The sequence below is a fragment of the Pelodiscus sinensis genome, chromosome 7 (genome assembly GCF_049634645.1).
Source record: "Pelodiscus sinensis isolate JC-2024 chromosome 7, ASM4963464v1, whole genome shotgun sequence".
Taxonomy (NCBI): Eukaryota; Metazoa; Chordata; order Testudines; family Trionychidae; genus Pelodiscus; species Pelodiscus sinensis.
In genome coordinates, this window is record NC_134717.1 from 49069077 (window position 1) to 49095246 (window position 26170).

At 41.5% G+C, this 26170-nt stretch overlaps 1 protein-coding gene and 1 long non-coding RNA gene across 6 annotated transcripts in view; one reads left to right on the plus strand and one right to left on the minus strand.

Moving 5' to 3' along the window:
• Nucleotides 1-13287, plus strand: part of LOC112545553 (uncharacterized) — a 57252-nt gene extending 43965 nt beyond the window's left edge. Inside the window, exon 3 of the long non-coding RNA XR_003089059.2 lies at nt 10271-13287. This is a non-coding gene — a long non-coding RNA (uncharacterized LOC112545553). The remainder of the gene's footprint in view (nt 1-10270) is intronic.
• PDE1A (phosphodiesterase 1A) overlaps nt 1-26170 on the minus strand; it is a 290701-nt gene that overhangs the window by 29256 nt on the left and 235275 nt on the right. For all 5 annotated transcript variants that reach the window (XM_075933755.1, XM_014572868.3, XM_025183938.2 and 2 more), the window contains 5 exons: nt 17809-17910; nt 17575-17695; nt 11484-11565; nt 9050-9170; nt 7426-7613 (listed from right to left, as the gene is read on the minus strand). In XM_075933755.1, coding sequence (XP_075789870.1) covers nt 7426-7613; nt 9050-9170; nt 11484-11565; nt 17575-17695; nt 17809-17910 — 614 coding nt within the window. The remainder of the gene's footprint in view (nt 1-7425; nt 7614-9049; nt 9171-11483; nt 11566-17574; nt 17696-17808; nt 17911-26170) is intronic.

Here is a 26170-nt window from a genome sequence, read left to right on the forward strand (position 1 = left end):
AGCGACTCTGGCTCTGCAGCCACTGCACTCTCGTGGGAAAACAATCCCCTCCCTTGCTCCTTCCCCCCATCTCCAGCTCTCCTCCCCATTTGTGAGCTCCTCATCCTGCTGAAGCTTCCTGCCTCCCCAAACTCTTTCAAACGTTCCCTGCCACAGCAGGGACAAGATTAGTTGGTGGGGGAGGTGGCTGTTAATACTGATGATGTGATGACGTCATTCTGTCATCCCTCAGGAAAAACATTTTACAGAGAAAGAGATTATTCAGCTGAGAAGAACAGTGACCATGGAGCACCCATGATGCCAGCTAATGATTTATTGTCAGCATTTCCTCTTTCACTACGGGTATGTCTAGACTGCAAGGATCTATCGGAAAAATCCCGTAGATTTTTTCCAATACTTTTGTCAGAAGACGCTTTTCCGAAATTTGGCTCATCTAGACTGGGCCAAATTTTGGAAAAAACCTCTCTTTTGAAAGCCCCCTTCTTCCTTGTGGAATGAGGGGCTTCTGAAAGAGCGCATTTGCTCTTATTACAAAAAAAAAAAAGCAGAAGAACAAACACGTTCCCTGGACGTGGCGAAGCTTTTTCAGGATACCTCCAGTATCTCAAAAACCTCCCACAGTCTAGTCATACCCTTAGTGCTAAATTTAATATATGGGTAACATGCAATTTCAGTTGTAAACTCAGAGCAACTTCAGAATTTTACAGAAAGCAACAGAGATAGGGATAATTGAATACAACCTAAAAATGCCATAAAACACAACATAATCACCAGAAGAGCAAAGAATACAGGGAGACCTCCAACTTGAATACAAGTTGAGGTGAATACAAGTTGAGGTAAAATAAGAATAAGAAAAGCTCAAGTCAATCTTGTGTGGGGTCTGAAAGGAATGTAGTTAACTTTTTTCCTATTTTGTACACAACTGTCTTTCTGGATTCCAGACGAGGACAATAGGTTCAACCCAAGACATGCTGAAGTCAACAGACAAACTTATATTTACTACAATGGGGCTGGACTGTGCTCTAAATGAGAAGTATCGAGATGTTATTTTAATCAATTCTTGTGACATTTGCAGCCCAATCAGAAGCTGAAAGAACTGGAAGACAGAATGTCATGTGGCAGCTCTTGGTTACATCTCTTAGGGCATGTCTACACTGGGGAGTTATTTCAAAATAACTCCTCATTTTTCAAAATAACAGGGTGTGTGTCCACTCTACCAAGACTGTTATTTCGAAATAATGGGCTTGTTATTTTGAAATAATAACTTCTGCTTGTGAAGAGGAATAAGCTTATTTCAAAAGTTATTATTTTGAAATAACTCATTTCAAATAACCTAGTCACGTAGATATAGCCTTAGTGGGCTACTAGAAGATGCTTAGATACAACAGTGATGAAGGCAATATAATAACCAGTGCAGAGCAGAAGTCTCACAAGAAAGCTAGTTCTTGCAAGATATTTTTAAGTCTGATTTTAGAGGCCTACACTGCTAAGTACTTCCAGACACAGCTGAGGGGCTGTGAGTTCGTTTGGCTCTTGATAAAGTAAATGAGGGTTTGAGAAGATAGTTAGGTCACCTGACATCACCTGAGAGAAGGTTGGGGCAGGGTTAGTTGATAATGAGGAAAGAGTTGGGGAAGTACTACAGAATCATGAAAATGAAAGCAGAATGGGGTTGCAGGGAAGATTACAGGGAAGCCTCCAGGAACATGGAGGAAGTCCAGGGGAAGAGTAAATCCTGGGATATTCTCCTGGATTAGCCCAAGGAGGGTCTGAATAATGTCCAGAAAAGGCATCTGGACAGTGGTTCTGTTGGACTTAATAATCCCAGAAGGAGTGGACTAAATAGTGACCTGGCCAGAGGACCAAGTCACCAGAAGAAAGATCTTCAAAGAGCAAGCAATAAGTAGCGGGGGGGGGGGGGGGGGGGGGGCTGCACTCACAATGGTACATTCTCAAACCTAAATGCAAGGAGAAGCACTAACGGTAACTGACAACCCCATTGCAGTGCCTTTAACTCATCGGCCAGAAACTGAGCTTCCATTATAAAAGTATGAAGTCTCCTGCCCTTATGGCTGTGAAGATAACCCTGAGCAGTGCAAAGAGTTTAAACTGTAATGCCAAATCCTGTTGATGGTCTTTAAACACCTTTTTTTGTTTTGTTTTGTTTTGTTTGCTTCTGAAGAGAGAAAATCGAACCTTTAAACTATCTCCAAACTAAACAGCTCCAAAAGAAACAAAGATTTATGCGGAAGATATTAACATGGCCTCTATGGGTACATCTAGACAGTGTGCTATTTTGGGATACTTCTGGTATCCCGAAATAGCAATTCTGCATCTTGACAGTGCACCCGTTATTTTGAAATAGCGTTCAAAAGAATGGGCGCGCTATTCTAATGTCCCTGTAAAGCTCGTTCCACAAGGATTAAGGGATGTTTCGGAATAGCACTCTATTTCAAAATTTGGTGCTGAATAGACAGCACCAAATTTTGAAATAAACTATTTTGAAAGTAACTCAATATAAGCTATGCAATTTGCGTAGCTCAAATTACTTATTATGAGATAAGGGTGCAGTGCAGAAAGACCCTGTGAGGAGCAAAACTTCTTCAATAAAGTCATTACACTGTTCATTTACTTTCCTTGCTACTAGCCTGCACTTCCTTTTTATATTGCTCCAGGCTGGTATCCTGGGAGACTAACAGACAACAGCTGTTTAGTGGTTCTGCTGGGTAACCCTTACCTCTCTCTGTGTAGAACCCCAAGATTATCTAACCTAGGGTATGTCTACACTACAGCGCTAATTCGAACTAACTTAGTTCGAATTAGTTAATTCGAACTAAGCTAATTCGAACTAACGCATCTAGAACTAAAAACTAGTTCGAATTAGCATTTTGCTAATTCGAACTAGCATGTCCACATTAAGTGGATCCTGAACCGGGGTTAAGGAGGCTGGAAGCAGTGCCAGCAGGGCATCAGATGACGCCTTAGAGCGTGGAGCTGCTGCCTCAGGCTAGCCGAGGGCTGTGCTTAAAGGGACCCGACCCCCACCCCGGACAGACAGTTCTCAGTCCTGTCTTGGAGTGCCCTGAGTGCCCACACTGGGCACATCACAGCACTCGGCCATCAGACCGGCTGCATTTGCCGCAGGCTGCCATCTGGAGAGAGGAGGCCATTGGGGGGCTGCAGGAGAGCTTCCACCCCCAGAAGCCCGCAGAGCCAGCCCAGTCCTCCCCATCAGGGGCTCATACCCCATTCTTCCCTCACCTCCTTCCACTTACCCTTCCCTAGCCCCCCTTCCTGATGTACAAAATAAAGAAAACGTGTGGTCAAAAATGGAATCTGTCTTTATTGAACAAAACTCGGGGAGTCTGGGAAAAGGAGATGGGAGAGGAGAAGAGAGAGGCTGGGAGAAGGGAGGGCAACTAAAATGATCAGAGGTTTGGAACAGGTCCCATATGAAGAGATGCTAAAGGGACTGGGACTTTTCAGTTTAGAAAAGAGGAGACTGAGGGGGGATAGGATAGAGGTCTATAAAAGCACGAGTGGGGTGGAGAGGGTGCATACAGAAAAGTTCTTAATTAGTTCCCATAATAGAAGGACTAGAGGACACCAAAGGAAAGGAATGAGTAGCAGGCTTCAAACTAGTAACAGAAAGTTGTTCTTCACAAAGCAAAGAGTCAACCTGTGGAACTCCTTGCTGCAGGAGGCTGTGAAGGCTAGAACTAGAACAGAGTTTAAAGAGAAGTGAGATAAAGTGATGGTGGTTGGGTCCATGGAGTGGTATTAGCCAGGGAGTAGGAGTGGTGTCCCTGCCCAAGGTTTGTGGAAGGCTGGAGAGGGATGGCACGAGACTAATGGCTTGGTCACTGTCGTTGGTCCATCCCCTCCAGGGTCCCTAGGGTTGGCTGCTGTCGGCAGACAGGCTACTGGGCTAGATGGACCTTTGGTCTGACCCAGTACGGCCATTGTAAGCTCAGGGCTCAGGGTCGGGGGTCTCAGTGGACCCCCTTGATTTTCATGCACACCTGCTCCTGGGTGGCCAGGCTGCAGCTCTCCTGCCCTAGACGGCCACTTTCCTGTGCCTAGTGCGGAGGTCGTGGACAAGGTCCACGATGTCCGCACTAGCCCAGGCGGGTGCCCGCCTCTTGAGGTCCCGGGCAAGCTCCCAGGAGCCGCCAGCCTGGTCCCGGGAAGAGGGGAAGGGCTGGGGGGCATCGGGTGGCTGGCTGGAGCCGTGTCAGGTGCAGGGTCTGCTGGCTGGGTGCTGGCAGTCTTGCACCTGGCACGGGCATCGTAGCCAGCCCGTGCCCCTTTAAGGGGTCCGGGGCCAGGAGGGGGGCAATAGAGTTTCCCTGGTGTTGGCCAGAGTGGCCACCAGGGAAAGCTGGGGAGGGCTAGCCTCCCACTAGTTCGAATTAACTTTGCTACACACCCCTTAATTCGAACTAGTAAGTTCGAACTAGGCTTAGTCCTCGTAGAATGAGGTTTACCTAGTTCGAACTAAGCGCTCCGCTAGTTTGAATTAAGTTCGAACTAACGGAGCGCTAGTGTAGCGCCTAGAAAAGTTAATTCGAACTAACAGTTAGTTAGTTCGAATTAACTTTGTAGTGTAGACATACCCCTAGATATTCTCTTGCCCTTTCCAAAAGGCAAATGGATTCCATAGTCTGTCACAATAGCTACCAGTCCTCACAATGAAATCATGTATAAGATGTTCAACCATCCAATGTATCCATTTTCTGCCTGCCAATATATAACACGAGATTCATCAGACCTTTATGTTACTTGCAAATTTTGTAGCAAAATCCCAGTACACATTTCAATAAACTAAACGCTCTACTTAGATGACATTTGCGGGGTGTTTATTGATAGTAGTAGTTCGTAAATATTATAAGACATTTCAGTTTACTGAAATTCCCTGTAAACTTGACTTAAAGACCATGAATGTTAAACTTTCACTTTGTGTTCAAAAGGATTCAAGCGCATAACACTAGAGACTGTGTTTACCTGTGAAATTTTGATTTCAGCCCATCCAAGAGAAATAGTGAAATGTAAGCATGTAATTGGTCAAAACAGAGGCAGAAGCCACAAAAAGAGCATTCATTGGCTTAGTTAGAAATACTAAGGGCTTTTATGACTTCAGTATTGTGACACTCAAACTGTTCCAATGAGGCGTTCTTTCCATATAGGGCACCTTTAATATTTATCTGCTATAATTCTTAGATAGTGAAATGCACCACTGCACTGAGGGTCAGCATAAGACATATAGACCATTCAATTTCCACTTAAACTATTTAAGCATTTCAAGCCTTTAAAAATGCCTGGTTCTATCATTCTGCAGAGAGGAATTTAAGCTGAAAACAGTAATAGGTGGACTCCAAAATATGTTAAATCTAAACCCATATGTAGTGTTTACTTAGCATGAATCATTCCATCATGGTTTGCAATATTCTAACTTTTAATGGTAAGCAGAGTCAATGACTGCAGCATTCAAACACAGTAATAGCCGATTCAATAGCACTGTAAAGCAATCTAATTCTGAATATGCTTAGTAAAACCAAGCAAAAACCAAACTTCCCGCACTCAGGATGAATGAGCACACAAAACAGGATACAATACCTTATAAATTGGGGAGACCGTGCCATAGAGTCAACATCAGTTTATCAAAAAGACAATCTTAACCACCTCATCATAAAACTGAGTAGGAAATGATGACCCCAAAGACTGTAGTGAGGATTCTACATACAGCTGAACTGAAAGAAGCCAAATCTATTCATACATTTGTTTAGCATTTTACATATGACTTTTGCATCTTGTCTCTAGCTATTTTTAATGAACTATTACTCTGGTGATTTATAACAAAGAGGCTTTTTTTTTCACCATGATCATTAACCTTGCAGCAGAGTGGCTATAAGAAGCTATAGTTTACTATAAGGACAAGGGGTACTAGAAAGGTACATTGTGTAAGTAAGTACCGAGTACATTGTGTCTGATTCAAGTTTCACCCTGAGCACATCTGTCAAAACAGAACATATTCTAAAGAAGACAACTGATCCAAACTGAAGAACTGTTGGCTAATTCTATAATTGAGTTAGTTTATAACGTGTCTCTTTCTTACACTTCTAGCGACAGCTATAGGTCATGTTTCTGCCTTGTTGGAGTATGGTGCATTCTGCAACTGCCAAGATGTTAAGATCCATTGAATGATTTTTAAGAGTGTTATCCCAAGTAAATTGATATACTACATTTTGCTTCCCATGACAAACAAAGCCATTTTTAATCCTGCATCTTAATGTTTAAGTTTCTTAAGATGTATAGCCTGATCCTTCATTATTTTGATCACAAAACTTCTATTGACATTTTGGCCCTGTTGACTATAACTGCATTGTTGTAACAATTTGCAATAAAAATGTTGGATGATGGTATACAATAAGGCTGTGTTTGGACTACATCTCTCTGTAGACAGAGACATATAGATTAGGCACGTCGAAATTGCTAATGAAGCAGGGATTTAAATATACCACACGTCATTAGCATAAACATGGCCACCACTTTTTTTTCGAAACAGAGCTTTTTTGAAAAAAATGGCAGTCTAGACGCAGATCTGTCGAAAATAAACCCTTTTTCAAAAGATCCTGTAAATCGATTTTTTTGAGGAATACAGGATCTTTCGAAAAAGGATTTATTTTCGACAGATCCATGTCTAGACTGCCAGGATTTTTTTTCTGAAAAAGCTCCATTTCCAAAAAAAGCGGTGGCCATGTTTATGCTAATAAAGCACGGGATATTTAAGTCCCTGCTTCATTAGCAATTTCAACTTGCCTAATCTACATCTCTCTGTCGACAGAGAGGTGTAGTCTAGACTTACCCTAAGGTGTACAGCTCATTTCCAATTATGCAGCTTATTAAAGTCTTCCCAATTCACATGCAATCTTGCCATGGCATGCATAGAATACATTGAACCTGTGAGTTTTGACTAATAGGAAGCATTTAAAGTGAACAGCAATACAAATTATAATTACATGTAGGAAACTTCATAATCCTCCCCCTACTCCTGCCATCCCCCAGCTGCCTTTTTCTAAATGGCACTTTCTGAAGACATTGCTCTTGAGAAGCACCGTGCTTTGCTATGTAGTATCTGGCAAAGCACCATACTTTGCTATGTAGTATTTCTTCTCCTCGCCCACTCACACAAATCTGTTTGTGTTTCACCGGACAAAACACAAGCACAAACAGGACTAGTATTGCATGTAAAGATTGCAAACATATGCAAGCTGAAAAGTGAAGTTACCGCTGTAAAAACATTGGCAATATGCATATAAGACAGCTAGACACATTTTTATAGATCTAGAGGGGCTTTAAGGGTAAAATGAACAGAGGAGGGTTTGGGGAATGACTTGGAGGACATTCCCCATGGGTTTTTCATACCTTGCACCGCTAATTCTTTCCATCTTTCTTTGTTTTGTTGAATGATCTGCACCAAGTTGTCCTTAAAGCTGGATAGGTCAACCGTTGCTAAAGAGTTGTCTGTGGAAGTCCCTCCATCACTTGAAGTACTTTTTACACTGGGTCGCCTTTGTGCATCAGCATTGCATACTGCTCCCAAGCTATGGTGGCTAGAGAAATAAGAAAACTCCACATTATGAATAGAATTGGGGATATGCATACATAAAAACAATTAATTTATGTTGATATTTTTCAGATTTATATGTATATCACTAGCTAGAAAATTGGCCTTAGTCAAGGAAAGTATAAGACACATTTCCTTATTAAATGAATTGCTTCCTGTGAACAATACTTAGTGCCATATTTCCAGAGAATTACTACAAAAATGTGGCAGTGTGCAACTTCCTGGCTAAATAGTTGGAAGAATTTTAACACACCAAGTTTGGCAACACCTTTCTGTGCAACTCTTTGAAATGAGTGGGATTGTTCTGGACAAGTTGGAGAGGCATCTGCTGCTAATCTGGGCTGGAAAGGCAATACATGACAGAGCAAACTTTGTTTTCATAGGCATGTGGTAGGCTCCAGTTGGGAGCATACCAGAGGAGCTCTGTGCCTGTTATCTGAAGTCAGTATTTAGTTCAATTAAACCCCAGTGCTTCAAAATATACCAGCAAAGCAGGACTAAGTATTAAGAAATATGTTAAAATATTAACCATAATGTTTGGCATTATCCACTAAGCAACAGGAAGTGCATCAGTTTAGAGAATGTATGCATGTGCACCTGAGAAACATTGATATACAATAGTACAAATGAAATCTCTGAACACCAAACGATAGATCCTATTTTGTGGCAAATCTCCCTTTGCAGCTAACGGGAATTTTGTACAAAATGTGGCCTGCAGGATTAGACACCTAATGATGAATCTCTGTGTAAGCCCCCCAGTGCAATGCTTCTGCTCACCTCTCATTCACTTATGCACCCGCATGTAAAACTGGGGATTAAAGTTGCCTGATCGCCAATCAATAAAAGTGAGTAAAGAGTATGTGGCACCACTGATGACTTAGTCTAGCAGAGTTGCAGAAAGGGGTTGGGAACACTGCCCACAAGAGAAATGCATGAAGGGTACGTTAATCCTAACAAAGCAAAGTTATAGCCACATCCTTCTGATACCACCAAACCTAAGGAACTATTTATTGCAGTATGTTTACAGTGGTAAACTACAGTGAATGTTAAAGCCACATTTTAAAAAGAGAATATGGCAAAATACTTAGTTTTCTTTAAAGAGAAAAGACCCAATATATTTTATGATGGAAGGGAACCAGCAAACATTTTCTTATTGTATGTCCTGAGGAAAATTCATCTTCATGTCTTTAGAGATAGGTACTTTGATCTTTATTGTGTTTTTTGCCCTTCCAAGAACAACGTTTTTCCTAGTCCAAGTAAGAGTAAACAGCTGCAATAGCAAGACATTGCCACTAGGTGGCAACACAGTATAACTATTCACATCAGACATTTGCATATATGAACAGATTATAAAATAATTATGCCAGTGTTGCTAATGTTAGTTACACAGAATCACAAAGTAAAAGGAGAAAGTGTTCAAACCTAGATGTCCCAAAGGCAGAACTTTCAGACTTTGAAGCTTCCTCTATAAGAGGAATAATAATTTTCTCCATTGAGTCTGTTAGAAGAGAAAATGTGGGCTCTACTATGAAATCTATGAAACCTGAAAAACAGAAAGAGATTAATTCAGGTGATACAGTATCCCAGGTCTCAGAGCCAATGACTAATCTCTGTCTTTATTCTCAAACTGGCTCCATCTTCAGAAACCATAGATTAGTAAAACTCTAAAGAGAATTGTCATCTAATGACATTCATAATATCGATTAAGTTGGAAAAATGTTGGACTTCTATGTTTTAATATCAGGATAATAGTCTGAAGACAAATGCAATACAGATTCAATATACTTGGAATTTTTTGTTTTCTCTGCTGTAATTTCCATTGTTATTAGTCTGCTGAGGAAAACAAACCCACACCGCCAGGAGAAATACATAAGTGCTAATATTTACAGCTTTTCACTCCTGTCTCCACTGAACCCAGCACATTTCACAATAAGATTTTCATTGGAAACTGCAATTAATTACTGAATAAAAGGGATGTCATGATGGAGTCAATGGGCAAGAAGTCAAAGTACCTCTCTTACCATTCAGAGCCTCATGCCAATGAGTCAATATTGCAAATTGCTGTTTATTATTCTGTGGAAGTAAAGTGTTATTTCACAGTGTGTAGGAGTGTTCTGTCAAATCAGTTAAGAGAACAAGTAATATCCCTAGGAGACAGCATTCATCCCACAGCTTTAAGATGTCAGTGCTGAACAATGTATTTTACATTTTAAAGTGCTTATCAAGGTAGAGAATGACATAGCTAGAGAGAATGAGGCATTATCCTCTGCTGAGCACTTAGACAACATTTAGGTAGAACATGACAGAGCCACAGATTTCAGGCTCTCTTCACATGCTAACTAAGGTGCCCCAGCACAAAGGTGAGCAACGGGCATAAACTCAAGTACGCTGCCACTTGAGTCTGGCTGGAAGTGGAATGGGATACCATATTAAATTACAATATAGTATTGGAGGATATTGTTCAGTTCAAAGATATGACATCTTAAAAAATGGGATCTCCCCGAGATTATTTGGGGGGCATGTTGATATTTGTGAAAGGCACTTTTCAAGACATGTTTTCCTCAGCAAACTCTTAAAATTCCTATCTGTTTTTGGCCCCATAAAACTTTAAAGCTTTAAATTATTTTTATCTCTATTTTACAGATGACGGATGAAGATAAGGGCATGCATTTCATCACTGAGAAATCACGTCCTAATTCTCTACATGTTAAGGCTCTTTACTTTGAATGTAAGCTCTGCAGGGAATATACTGTCTTTTTCTTTAGACGTTTATACAGCACCTACCACAATGAGACCACAGTCTTTGATAGAGGTGCCTAAATGGTACCAAAATACAAGAGATTATTATCTAATCAAAAGAGGTCTTGACCTAGCCAGACAACTTGAGCAGTCCAATTGAATTCACTGTGTCTTTTCACATTCATGTATAAATATTTTCAGAATTAGGGACCCAATCAGTAGCAGAGTTGGTATTAGCATTCAAGAGTTTTATTAACTTTCAGTCCACTTGATGAACTATACCGCACTGCTTTAGATACTGCGTTTTGAAAGAAAAAAACTAGTCTGTCTCTTTCTAAGAAGAGTAAAGAGTCTTTAATAGGTTTGTTATACTTCTCAACGTAAATTTGGAACCTTATTGGTTCATAATTTGGACTAGGCCCTTTAAATGGCTTTTCAATTCAGTATTAAACGGTGAAGACAATAAGACTTTAAAGGTCATTGAAATGGCTTTTCACGAGGCTTATTCACTAGGGGGAACGTAAATATTATACCCATTTTATAGCTAGATAAAGTGATATAGGAATTCCCTTGTGTAAGTGCTGGAGACAGATGCCAGGAGTTTGTCTGAAGGGCCTTTTGAAAACAATGAATTACTTGTGTCTGGCCAGATTGACTCTAGGGGTATATTTGTGCTTCAAGAGGAATGGTGTCAGAGCCTGGGATCCAACCTGATCCTGAACAGCTACACTGCAATTTTATAGTCTGGCAGCTAAGCCCTTTAAGCCCAAGTCAGCTGACCCAGGCCAGCCACAGGGTATGTCTCCACTGCAATAAGACCTATGTGACTGTGTGTAGGTGACAACTTCTCCATGCTTTGTTTGACTAAATTCTAAAATGTCTGTAGCAATAGTTGGATCACAAAAAGGCAGATTTCCAGTTCCCTGATCTAACAACAAAACATACTGCCCCGCATGCTTCCTAAGTCATGCTGAAAGAGCCTAATGTCCCTTTTGACAAAAGCATGTTACTAGTGTGATGTGCTCTGATTTCTGGGAGTAAGCGTGTAGAAAGAAATGTCTCGTTCTATGGCTTTTGAAAAGTGTTGTGCGAAAAAGAAAATCACATTGATCATTACCTATTTGGGACTGAGCCACCATGGTAGACTTGCGATCACAGAGTGGGGAAAATGGAAGCCCTAAAGCAGCCTCCTTGTCTCCCTGGAAAAGCAATGTTTCATATTATAAGAACACACATACAACAGAGAAAGCCTGCACATTCCTAGAATGTATCTGACCAATTACTTCTACAATTCACTTCTTTTCCTAAATTAAAACAAGCTGTGGGTAACACTAATCTAATATTGTTTTTTTAAATGAGAGAGAGAAGAAAAGGAAAAGTCAACATTATAACTCAATTTTAATAATTCGTATTTAAAAGAACATGTTGAAAGCAAAGATCTTGTCAGGACCAAAGCATTTGTCAGGGAAGGCAAATAAAAAGCAAGTTTTATAAGGAGCCTTTGCAGCCTCAATACTTGGAGTTGGAGCATCCAGACACCCATCAATTTAACTTCTCTTGAAGAGATTGTGGACAAGAGAAGTGGACACTTACCACTCTGAGATTTTCCTAATTATAGGATGGCATTTTAAAATGGTGGGGGCTACACATTTGCCTGGAAATTTATCGATAATCTTGTAATTGTAGAATGATGTCAATTTGCATTTAAAATATAGACCTTGAATATTTTTATCACTTAGCACTGAAAGATGATATGGAATGCACGTGAGGAAAGAACAGAAAAATAATTCCAGTACAACTACTTAACAATAGCCTTAGAGGTAGAAGAACACGCTTCAAATAGACATGGATGATTTCACCACTTCTTCCCCTTAAAATCCAACTGAATTCCATAATCTGAGTTAAGAGATGGAGAGATATCTAGAGCTGGAGAAAGAGCAGAGGGAAGATACCAAAACCCCATTGGTGGCCATATATACATAGAATGGGTTGAGAGGGAAAGAAAAGAGACAATGGACTAAATTACAACTGACTTTGTGCTTTATGTCTGAAATGAGAAGCGTGCCCAGACAGCCTTGCCCTCACGCTGTCCACATAGGAAATACCCATAATTTGACTCCATGGAACAGAAGAGAGCAGCAGCGAGGAGCTAGTGGTCCCCAAAAGTGAACCACATGAATATATAATGAAGGAGCTGGTTCTCAGACTGGTGTTAATTGGTGTAGCTCCATTGATTTCAATTAAGTAAGGATCTGGTTCCACAGGCTTCTGCTACACTAACGGTTTTATTTTAAAAAATTAAACCAACCCATTCGGCTTAAGATGCCTCCAGAATGCCTCACTGGAACTGTGGCCTGATTATCTAACATTGGGAGTGTGTTATTACTTTATCTCTGGCAAAAACCCCAATGTTAATGTAACATTGTGTTTGAGAAAGCAAAAGTCAAGAAATTCCATACTATAGTTAAAATATCAAAACTAAAAATCTAAAACCTTAACTCTCTTTACTGCCATACATATTTTGACAGTTCATATAATATACAGTGAATTCTGGAATTTCTTATACAAATTCATACATTGAAAATTGTGGCACAGGGCACAGCTTTAAAATTTGATTTTATCTTTAATTTTTACAAGATATAAAAATTAAATAAGCTAAGTTTGAAGAAAATCAGTTATATAATTTAAAATCATTATTTGAAAGTTTTTTGTTTTTAACTAAATTCAAATCTAGAGAAGAACATTATCAGAGCTGAGATGGTTATTTGAGTGACCTCAGATGTATGTTTCTTTATTATAATGCATTTGAGATGAGTAGATGTGATTTGAGCATATTTTTAAAGTGAAAATAACTTTTTTACAGTTATGTTCTAAAGCTCTGCCCTTTAAATTATTACTGATACATATTTTAAATCTTAGTAACAGTTGAATAAAGTTTTCAGTCTAGGAAAATCTTCGTTTTCCATCTGTGCCCACTTTTAAAACTACAGGTAAATCTAGACTTCATTGCGTCCAGGAAACATGTTTGCTCTTTCGCTTCTTTTGCAGAAGAGCAAACATGCTCTTTCGGGGAGCCCTGTATGCCTCGGTCTATGAGGAATAAGGGCTTTGCCAAAAGAGGAGGCTTTTCTGCTATTTGGCCCCATCTAGACGGGGCCAAACGGTGAAAAACCTCTTCTGGAAAAGCAATCGGGAAAAGCTACACAAATTGCTTTTTCCGATAAAAGAGTACAGTCTAGACCTAGCCTACATATTAAAAATTCATGTTTTTATAAACTCTCAGATTCTGGTGGTTTTATCAGTGCTGCTGAGAGAGCAGGCGAATGACATTTAAAAAAATACGTAAGTTCAGAAGTCTTGAAATTTCTTTATCAAACTTGTGTCTTCTAACATGAACAGTGTTTTACTATTCAAAATTTAACCTTTTTGACTGACTAATGTAGTATAGAAGGCAACAATCTTAGAAAAAAAGTTTCCAGTTCCCTGTCAGTCCTAATTATTATCACATTTACAGGCTGGTTAACAGACATCAAGCTGGATGTCAGAGTTCAAGTGCTTGATATTATATTTCAAGTGCTGCTTTAATTACATCTATTTAATTAGCATCTAGGTATGTACAAACCAGTTTCAATTAAAACAAAGTATTAAGTTGTCACATAAAACTTAAACTCAATCATTTTCAGACACTGTAAGCTTGTCAGTTTATATTATTACTTTTCTTTATGTGTGGATGTGCACCTTTTGGCTTTGGCTGAGACAGAAAAAAGACACACCAAACTAATATGAAATAGTTATTATCATTTAATTCCCCATTTGGATGGAAAAAGGAAATGAAATTCCAGCACATTTTCTACTTTCCATGGGCTCCGAGTTCACCTAAATGTTATGACCAGATCCTGCTGTTCTTACAGTAAAGGCACTGACCTCGATGGGTGGGAATTTTGACTATTACAGACTGCAAGACTAGACTCTTCTCTTATTCTCTCCTCTCCCTCCCTTCCCCTCTCCCCTGCCCCCCAGACTGTGCTTGTTTGCAACATATTTTAGAGGCTGTGGAGGTTCATCTACGTTAACATCAACCAGAACTGTTCATATTAGAGATATGTGCAGCCTAAATCCTGTCCCGGCTGAGTGTATATTATCCCAGTTTCTGTTGTCTACATTTGAAATGAAGATGCTCTGAGTTTCACATGTTTATAATTACAAAATGTTTAAATACATTTCAATGACAAAAATTGCCTTTATAAAACTCAAGTCTCTGCGCAGTTTATTTATGAGCTTGTGCCATTTTACATTGAAATAATAAAGTAGTATCTAGAGTTTTACCTGAGGCTATGCTCTCCATACCATAGCAGTACAGAACTGTATGTTGTTAATGATACTGCCCCGGGCTAAATTATATTGTCTCCCTATGCTCCCTGCCTCCCTATATCTAAAATGCTTTTGCAGTGACTTGTTTCTGACCTTTTCTTCTGGGTTGATGACCTCTCCCCTTTCCTCCAGCATTCTATATCATCATCATTTCCATTTACGGTAAGAGACACCAACTGGTGACTCCACATTTCAGGAACTGATATTGAACTTAATTAATGATCTGCTGCTGCTCAACATTTCCCCAAAACTGGGTCTGTTCATTATTTAGATTAAAGGCACCAGTTGTCACTCTCAAAGGCAAATCAAAGAATCAATAAGATTCTGCCAAGTTTACTTTCAAAATCAATACTGAGCATCTTTAGGAACTAAGGGAGAACTCTCCTGGGCAGATGATGTAACTTCCTGACCGATTCATTGCCCTGACCCCATTCCAGTTTAATGTATGACTAATTCTGTTTGAAAATATAACATAGAAAAAGGCCAAGAAGCTAGTATCTGCCTTTCCTTATCTGCTTTGTCAAAGATGTAGTCAGTAGCGGTGCTATGATGTGTCTAAATTAGGTTTTATGCATTTTTTGATGGTTCTTCCTGTAACAGCTTTCCTGCTGCTGGGACACTAGGTCCAATTTTAATTGAATTGTTGTTGTTTTAAACAGCATGCAGGGCCCAGGCATGGTGGATCCTATCTCCCACATATGGGGGAGAGTGTTTTGATTACACTTGTAACTCAAGAAGACTCTGAAAGATCTATGTATTCTTCTTTCTTTTCCTTTTGGATGGATATATTTTTATTAAAATATCTACCTATTAATTTCATTTGGTAATCCCTGGCCTGACCAAAAATTGTGGGGCCCAAGGTGGCACACTGACAGTGGCTGTGCTGCGTGGCTGGGCGGCTCCCAGCCAGGGCAGTGAAAGAGCAGCTGGGAGGGTGAATGCCGGGCAGAGTAGGGCCTTGCCTGTGCAGTACCCAGGGCAACCTCCTTGCTCTCCTTGCCTTGAGGCCAGGCCTTCTTCTTCCCATCAAACAAATGAAATTAATAGGTAGCAAGTTTAAAACAGCTACTTCTTCACACAACACAGTCAACCTGTGGAACTCCTTGCCAGAAGATGCTGTGAAAGCCAGTACTTTAATAAGGTGCAAAAAAGAGCTAGATAAATTAATGGAGGTTAGGTCCATCAATGACTATTAGCCAGGATGGGTAGGAATGATGTCCCTAGCCCCAGAGACTGAAAGGGTGACGGGGTGAGATCACTTGAAGATTACTTGTTCTGTTCATTCTCTCTGGGGGTACCTAGCATTGGCCAGTATAGGAAGATAGCTGGACCTTTGGTCTGACTAAGTATGGCCATTCTTATCTTCGTACGTTATGTTCTTATTCAAAATAATTATGGTGCTCTAAAATGAACTATTCAAATGTTGTACAAAACAGTGGGGATTGCCTTTATCCTTTTGGTTATCAGCTTATGCCTACCTTATTAAAAGCTTCCCATTTAAATGCAAGTTAAATTTGAAATGTCAATCTCTTCCTAAGAATTGTCTAGCATATTCTATCAAGTGCTATTTCTCCCATAGTGCTTTTGAGGACATAACCTAGCTGCATAAAATAAACTGAACATTAGGAAAACATGGGAGCCAGCAAAATGTAGTTTTCTAAAATGCCGCCACTATTAAATTGCTGATTTTTCCCCATTCCACCATTGCTTCTTTTGGCTGGATACCATGTCACCACACTGATAACCCAAATCAAAATGATGTTAAATATTGAGATGAAGAAAAAGGAGGAGTCTAAAATATATTTTTCTCAACAGAAAGAAAAAAAATATCCCTCACTTGTAGTTAATATGTAAAGTGACCACAGATGGTCATTTTATCAAAACAAATCCAGTTTTTCACATGTCATCTTAGGATCCAAAACAATTCTAGCAAGGCACCTGAAATGTCCTGTTTTTAAGTTTCACTACTTGAAATGGTTGCCCGCCCTCATCATTGTTAGACAGTAGAATATGTTCTGTTTTTACGAGCCTATAGTGTTTGGAGTTAACAGAAAGAATGAATGTAAACATGATCAAAGCCCTTCCTCTTTACTAAAAAATAACATTAATTGCGCTTCCTCACTGATTCAAGATAAACTCATTATTTGTTACTAGAAAAAATAACTCCGTGAAATAAACATATGTTGCTATTAAATTAGACACTGGCAATAGTACACAAGCACACATTTAAAAAGAAGTATTTTATCTTTTGTACAACAACAAAAAACACTGCTCCACTGCTGTGTTACTTGTGTGAGCCCAAAGTTATAGCCACGTTATCAATAGAAAGATTCCCATTGGCCTGAGTAGCCTCATAGAGCCTGAAAGAAAAATTCCATCATATCTATATGAGACATTCACAGCACTAGATCATAATAACAGGAAAAGGGAAGACTTATGTAATATGACATGGATATAACATTCATCTGCCTTCTTTGCTGAACACACATCCTTCACATATCCAGGTACTCCCTCCTACCCAATGCCTCTTTTTAGTTCAGAGTGTGTACAGATCTCTATCTAAAGAGTGAAATCAACTTGACAAATTATAATACTGTAGAGGGAAGAAAAAAATGAATGCTTTGGAGCCTACAATTACCTGAAATAGATATTAACCAACATCTTACTCACATGAGTAGTTGTATTGAAGCCAGTGGGACTACTTGTGAGAGTAAGGCAAGCACAATTCTGATCACACTATTGAATTATAACTCACAGCATTCTCACAGGTGGAATGATAAGATATCTAACAGCGTAAGTTATACTTTAACTACGTTAACATATTTTGAAAATGGCACCTGTCGAAAAAATTCTTCCATCAATGCTGTTGTCCACCGGTAGTGCAGGTCCCAAGATTTTGCTGGATGGCTTATGTCGGCTGCGTGTAGTATCAAAGACATGGCTTTGGCTTTGTCTATCCTGTCAAATCAAGGATATGCTCCAGTTATCACAGAACAAAAACAACTATTTGAAGTCTTTTGTGCACGAGCTCATTTAAAAACTGCTGAAGAACAGAATAGAAAATAACGTACCCCTCTGTCTGTTGCAAAGTATGTCGCATTGTTTTAATTTGCTGGAAATGTCCTGACATATCTGTTGACAAGACCATCTCAATGACCAGGCTACGCAATTCCCTGAAAGCAAGCAAAGCAAAGTTACCAATTATCATTCAGTTATTCTGTTCATGGAACATTGGCTTAAGCAGCTCTGGTTAATTCATATTTTTCTAAACAAAAATGAATACCTTTTTTAATTAAAAAAGCACGTCAAGATATGATTAACAACTGGAACCTTATGTCCCTAAGGGGATTCTGTGGCAGCAGCACACTTCACAAAATCAACTCTGCAATTATTATTTCAGTGTCCTGCTGTTTTGTGATCCCTCTTTTCTAGTGCATAACCTGCAATGAAGTGTGATAGTGGCTATAACACTTCTGCTTATTTCATCCTAGTAGTAGGACCATCTCACTGGAAGAGAAAGGAGATCAATTTGACCATTGGGCCCACTACAACAACTGGTGAATATAAGCTTCCAAATTAGTGTAGAACAGATACAACAATTAGATAGAAGGCTGAGGGGTCATTTAGGAAACCAAGAAGTGTCAAATTTGGAATGTTAGCAATTCAGTCTATTTAAAGTCACTTTTTACTCCTTTTCTGCATTTCAAGAGTAGTCACAACAGCACCCATGTCCAAATCCCCTCCCCCCACCACCTTCCCACTGTGAGCTATTACACACTGGGATAAGTTACCACAGCTCTAGCAGTACATTTTAGCTACAGCTATGAAATAAGCACACAAATACATACGTATGCAACAGAAATCATTCATTCCTACCACTTGTAACCACTGATTTGGAAACAATGGCATCCTCATTCACTAACTTTTTATAACCTGCTATAAGCATATCCCATTAGGATCAAAGGGAGCTACAGAGCCATCCCATCCATAGGGTTTGGGACAGCTGCCCCGGGCCTCATGCAGGGTGTCCTGGGGAACTAATAGGGGGCTTAGCAGCCACAGCAGGGGTTGGGCCCCCCTCCATACTCATTGTCAACAGCAGGGAGAAGCAGAGCAACTAGGCTCCTGCCTGCTCTGCTCCCCCAGCACCCAGCTGGACATGCAGGAAGGGGGCTTTGCAGAAGGGATGGGACTGCCACCCCAACTCATTGGGGCACTCTGCTTCCCACTGCCACCAGTGAGTGTGAAGGCAGGGGAAGAAGGGACCCCAGCTGCCATCACCAGGCTCCCTGCTAACCCTCCTGGCCATGTCACTCTGAGGAGGGGGTTTAGAGGAAGAGGTGGAGTGGGGGCGGGGTGAAGATGGAGCAGGGGCAGGAAAAGTGAGGGCAGGGGTGGAGCAGGGGTAGAGTAGAGTCAGGAAGAGTTGGGGCAGGGTGGGGGCAGGGCCTGAGATGGATGAGATGATCGTCCTGGGCCCTGCACCCTGCTAGGGAAAGCACTGGGGAGCTACATGTAGGTAGGAGAAATACCTAACCTTAAATGTAAGTTTATGGACCATGCACACTTCCGCATACTTCTCTGATTTTCAGATTCATTTCCCTGTAATACTAAGAACTTGGACTCTACTGCTAATCATTGATATTGTAACTTATGGAGTGTCCTGGTATCAGACCTTTCAGTGGGAACTCATGGCTGCAAAATAGCAATGTCAGTTAGATCAAAGACACAGAGGATAGTATGATGAGACTACCTAGAATGGCATGTAGCCAATCAGCAACTGCTAGCAGAAAATATCTCCAACTCCTGGTGACACCAGATGGGGAGGACTCTGAGGCTATGTCTAGACTGCAGGCTTCTTTCGGAAGAAGCTTGTCTGGAAGAAATCTTCTGAAAAAACTTCTTCCAAAAGAGAGTGTCCACACCGCCAAAGCACATTGAAAAAGTGATCTGCTTGTTCGAAAGAGAGCATCCAGACTGAATGGACGCTATCTCACATTTAAGCTTTGATTACTATAGATGGAGTGGCCACCAGGGAACCGGTGCTTTTTTCTCTTTCCTCTTCTTTTGAAAGAACTCCCTCTTCCCGTCCACACACACCTTTTTCTGAAAGAACTCTTTCAGAAAAAAGCTTCTCCTTGTAGAAAGAAGTTTACCAATGTCAGAAAAACCCCTCAGTTCTTTCAATTTTCTTTCAGAAGAATGTGATTGCAGTGTGGACATAATTGAAGATTTTTTTGAAAAATGGGAATTTTTCAAAAAAAACCTCTCTAGTGTAGACATATCTTGAGATACTACAGAGAATTCTTTCTCTGGTCAAGATCCACCAGGTATCTGCCTGGCTGATCTTGACCACACGCTTAGGGTCTAACTCATCACCATGTGTGTGATTGGAAAGAAAATCTCCCTCAAATCAGATTGACAGAGACTCACTGTTTTTCTGCTTTCCACTGCAGCATGGAGCATGGGTCATTTTGATTGTTAGATTCTCTGTAATGTTAGATTCTCTGTAACTAAGTCTTTAACATGGCAACTCGTTTTCTAACAGGGGTCATTGACCCTTAGAGAAAAATCAGTTGCGGACCAAACATAGCTCTGTGGGGGGTGCAGAAGCTAAGTGCTTTTCCTAGGACCTGGGGTAGGGCCAAAAATGAGATGTTCAGGTGGAGACTGGCACAAGGAGTTGGGGTGCAGAGTCTGGGGTGGGGCTCATTATATTGTTTGGAGTTACAGGGTTTAGGAAGAAATCACTTGAAACACAGAGAGCTGTGGTGGCTGCAAGGTGCCATTTTATTCCATAACACAGAACTAAATAGCACTAGCCCAAACTGGCTGGGCTGACCCCTAATGACCTAACTCAGTTACTATAACAACAACGAGATCTATATCTACAGCAACCCAATACACAACATATTCCTCCACTCCTAATAAGAACATCCCTTAAATAAAACAAACACTAAACTAGGGAATGAGGGTAGACTGCCTCAATTCCTCGCTAATCCCTGGGATTATTTTGCTCTGTAACCTTGGGTTAACCTTAACTAAAGGTCCAGCCATGGAGGAGGCCTTCTTTGTCTAGGTGGATAATGGTAGATGTCTGGTGTTCTTGCACTTGAAGGTGTTATGGGTGTGGGCCTGAGAATGGGCTCGGGACTTGAAGCACAAACAAGTGACACTGTTGGATCAGCCTGCTCAAGGAGGGGATTTGTGTTCGCCGCAGGGAGTGATGGAGGAGGAGAGTCAGGAACAGGTGATTCATGATTTGGCAGCTCATTGGTAGTGGTGAGGTCAGGCAACTCAACCGGAGATGTGTCCTGGAGGCAGGCATAATCTGGCAACAACTTATCTACATACCGTTGCCAGATGAGATCCTCTGCAGTCCAGACAGTATAGGGAACATGTCCGGTTTGAGTGATGACAGTGGCAGGGACCCATTTAGCTCCAGAAGCATAGTTCTGAGCCAAAACCAGCTTTCCAAGACTAAAGGTTCAGACTTTTGCTCTGGATGCATGCCTGATGACTTGACCTTGTGGTTGACGTTGCACAATTTGTTGTTGTTCAGAAGGTTTCAGCAGTCCATCGTTAGTAAGTCTGGGGACATTTTGGTTGTAGCATGAGGTGTGTTTCTGTAGGATAGTAAGGTGTTCAGATGCTTTTGCATCAGTGAATGTCCTCTAGCCAATTTCAGAGTTTGTTTCATTGTCTGCACAAACCTTTCAGAAATCCATTGGTGGAGGGATGATACGGTGCTGAAGAGATGTAATGAATCCCATTTGCTTTCATAAAATTTCCAAACTCCTGAGAGATGAACTGCGGACCATTGTCATTCACTTATATTTTAAAGACCAATATAACTAAAGTATCCACATAGTTTTTGGATAGAACTCTCAGCAATAGTGGACATCATTATAGAGACTTCTGGCCACCAAGAACATGTTACCTTCAAATGGGCCAGGAAAATCAAAGTGAACTAGTTGCCATGTTTTTTCAGCCGAGTCCCATGGGTGTAGAGGTGCATTCTTCACATCCTAGCATGAAATACAAGCTCTTACCTTCTCCTGAATGGCACACTCCAAGCCAGGCCACCAAAATAGCTTTGTACAATTTCTTTCATGCACATCATTCCACAGTGACCTGAATGTAGCTGTTCTAATATCTGTTGTCTCAGTAGCGTTAGAGTAAAGACACATTCCCCACAACAAGCACCCAGAATGGATTGATAACTCTATCCTCCTGGACATGTAGAGAACAAGGTCATGTGAGACCTAAGAATCCCATAGAGATGTTCCATGCATCACTAGGTCCATAACTTGGGATAGTACTGGGTCAACATGAGTTGCTCTCTTAACTTGCACAGCAGTGATAGGCATGTTCAAACTGTTCATAGAAGATTTCTTTCTGGCCAATATTTTGATGTTTGACTAGCAAAGGCAGCCTTGAGAGACCATCTGCATTGCAATGCAGAGTGGATTTCCAATGTCTGATCTCATGTGTGTGTCCAGAAAGCCACAAAGCCCATTGTTGCATACAACTAGGGGCCAGTGGTGGAATGCCTGTGTGTGAACTAAAAATTGCAGTCAGCAGTCAGTGGTCAGTGAGAAGTGTAAACTTCTGTCCAAAGAGGGTCTGATGAAATTTCTGTAGCCCGAAAATTATTCCCAATGTTTCATGCTTGAATTGAGCCTTGCTTAAGGTGCGTGAAGCAAAAGCAGTTGGTTTCTCTTCTCCTGGAGGCAAATGTGTAACAAGACCACTCCAATTCCATAGAGGGAGGCATTGCAAGCCAATTGTAAAGGTAAGGATGGATCAAAATGTGTCAGGACCTCTAAGTTTAGCAATGCACATTTAGCTTTTTTAAATGCAACATCACATTTCCATCTCCTTCCAGGCCTTGTTTTGGCCAAGGAGTTCATGAAGTGGTTTTAACAGTGTGGCTAACTGTGAAATAAATTATCTGTAATAGTGCAATAGTCTGAGAAATGAGCGAAGTTGACTAACATTTTGAGAGGGTGACAACATTTTGATGCATGGTGACCCGGCTTACCACAGTGGTAACATTCCTGGCTCCCCACTGTTTTGTGCGCAGGTTCTTAGGACACTTCATGCTCCCTAAGGGGTGCAGTGAGGTATTGCGCCTCCTGTGTGGCCAGTTCCATGGAGACTGCAATACTAATAGCCTTCTGTGGGGTGAGCTGGGCCTCTTCTGTATAGCTTCATTGTGCAGGCCACACACTAACCTGTCATCAGGGCTGGATTACCCAATAGGCAAACTAAGCACGTGCTTAGGGCACCAGCACAGCAGGGACACACACACACACACACACACACACACACACACACACACAAAAGAGAAATTTTACGGCATAGTATTGTTTTTATTTTGAATTACATATGAGGGGGCACCATAATCTTTTCAGTTCTTAGGGCCTCTAAAGGTCTTAATCTGAGCCTGCCTGTCACATATGACATTATTTAACATCTCCTAGAATTCACAGTATACTGCAAGTTTTTTCAAATTCGCTACAAATTGTACAACTGTTTCACTTTCTTTTTGGTCTCTTTTGTGGAACCTATATCTTTCAGCAATTACCATTGATTTTGGAGCATAATGTGACCCCAGGATTTCCACAATATCACTGTAAGATTTGTTCTCTGGCTTAACAGGGTGCAGCAAACCATGTAGCAAAGAGTAGGTCTTAGCTCCTGCAACACTTTAAAAAATTGGCACCTTCTTCTCTTCCTTACTGCAATAAAAAAAAGCTTGAAATGCTCAGTATATACATGCCATTGCTCTATAGTCTCCTCAAAAAGTCCCAGTGGCCCTGTAAGTGTAGGCATGGCTGTTGTAGGCATGGCTGTTGCACCTTCCTTCCTCCCCCCCCCCCCCTTTAAAATCTCCCAGCCTCTGGGCTTCACTGCATCAGAACAAAGCAGACCCTGGTTTTAGTTCCAGTCTAACACTCAGTTCTCACCCCCACCTTGCAGAACAGCAAAAATGTTTCCTTACATTGACTTCTACTTCTTCTGTTGCTGGAGACAGCACAGGTGTCCCTGCCGCATTGACACTTTGTTATATCATTTGGAGTTACAGAGTTTAGAAATAAATTGCTTGAAACACAGAAAGCTGTAGTGGCTGCAAGTATCCATTTCATTCCATAACACATAACTAACTAGCACCAGCCCAAACCAGCTGGGCTCACCCCTAATGACCTAACTCAGTTACTATAACAACAACAACGAGATCTATATCTACAAAACCCAATACACAACAGGGCTGAGGATGAGGATGAGCAAGAGTCCAGGCTGGAGGGCAAGGGGGTTGAAGTGTGGGATCAGGCTCAGGGCTAGGGCAAGGAGTTCAGTGTGCTGGGCAGCTCTTACCACCCTCAGCTCTCAGCAGGCATTGCAGCAAAGCTAAGGCAGTCTTCCTGCCTGCCCTGGCTCTGTGCTGCTCTCATAAGGGCTTGTATGTGTGGTCACTAGGTGGAGGCACAGCCTGTGACCACAGACGCCACTCCCACATCTCTCAGTGACTGCTCTTCCCAGAGAATGCGAGCTGCAAAGCTGGTACTGGGGGCCTCCCTGATCGCTCCTATGTCTAGGGGCTGAAGGGACATGCCAGGTGCTTCTGAGAACAGCATGGAGCCAACCAGATTTTTAACCCTATCTTCCCCCTTGCAGTCAGGCAAGCTGGCGCTTGCAGCTCCAGGCTTTGGCAAGGTTTGAGGGGGGGCTTCTGGACTATGGCATTGGGTCTGGCCCAGAGATGCTAGGTTTCCCACCCCCACTTTTAACCAGGATTTGAGGACTTCCATAGCTCAGCCACAAGTTAGGCATCTCTATGGGGGTGGATGGATGGCTTTTCTGGCCTGCAATGTGCAGGTGGTCAGACCAGATGATGGGTATTGTCCCATTTAATAGTCCAAGTTAAATGTGGTATGCGGGAGGCTCTGAAACAAACCTTGCTAAACATTAGTGTGCAATTCTGTGTTTATGCTTTAAACATTGGAGTTCATTACAATTTGGTTTACAGGAGAAGTGATTGTTTATTACAAGTTTTGAGGCTGAGCTCCCTTAACAGTAGTTTTCAACTGATGTAACTCATTGACTTCAGTGAATTTACTCTGGGTTCGCACTGGTGTAATCGAGTGGAGACTCAGGCCTTTCTTTGCTATTCAGATGATGTGCAGCCATGGCAACCTTGGGTGACCTCATGATAGGACATTAATTAACTTGCATCCCAACTGTTTCTCTGCATGCTGCTTTGAACTTGTATCCTTCATATGAAGCAAATCAGTTTTTGTGAGAAATAGGCAGATATGGCATGGAAATCAAGGGGTTTATAATAGATACAGTCTCATTTTTTGGGAAGAGGGGGGAAATTGGAAAAACACAAACTTGAAAAAAAAACCATTCTGCACCCTGTTTCTAAACATTATTGTCCTTTGAACTTTCATTTCTTGAGTTCACTTTTAAGAGTAATCCAAAAAGAAACATTGGGGCCTCTACTTACTGTTCCCTGTACTGTACACAGAAGCAAAATTTTACTCATAGAAATGTCAAGCTCTCACAGAAATCAGTGGGTCTAATTCTGACTCTAGTTGCATGTGTAAAACTGCAATAACTCCACTGACCTCCCTACACCCTCCACTGACCTCACTAAACCCTCATCAGCTGTGCCCCAGGAGGAGAAAATGGGACTAATCTGCTGCCATGTTTATATATTGGAGCCTGCCTGCCAGCCCCAGGTCAGAACTGGAAGAGTTCACAGTTGAAGGAAAACTGGAGCTCACCCTGATTCACCATCATCAGGAGAATCATGCCACCTTCATCCACTGCCTTCTGCCAGGAGATTTCACACTCACTCCCTTCTGCCACTCACCTCAAGTAAGAAAGTTCTGGTCACATCCAGCCCCATCAGAGATCTCCCAAGTGAATCATTAGAAGGGACCTGCTGCCCACTTCATCAAGTACCTGACACTCAGGTAACCACCAAATTGGGTAGGACAGTTCCAAAATGCCAAGTTCAAGTCTCAGTCCTGAGCTGACTGACTGCAGACAGCATTTGTCCTGGATTCTCTGCAATGCTGCTCTGAGTTCAACCAAGGCTCAGGGGCAGCACAAGCCTCTTCCTGGTGGGAAGAAGGGGCTCAGATTGGCTTTAGCTTCTGCTTGCCATGAGACTCCATGCCCTGCTCCTCTCCCCACCCTCCTCCCGAGGCCTCACTCCTGGCCAGGCCAGAAGCCAGAGTCAGGCAAGGGGGGAGGGATAGCTCAGTGGTTTGAGCATTGACCTGCTAAACCCAGCATTGTGAGCTCAATCCTTGAGGGGGGGCATTTAGGAATGGTACTTGGTCCTGCTGTGAAGGTAGGGGACTGGACTCAATGACTCCTCAAGGTCCCTTCCAGCTCTATGAGATGGTATAAGAGCCA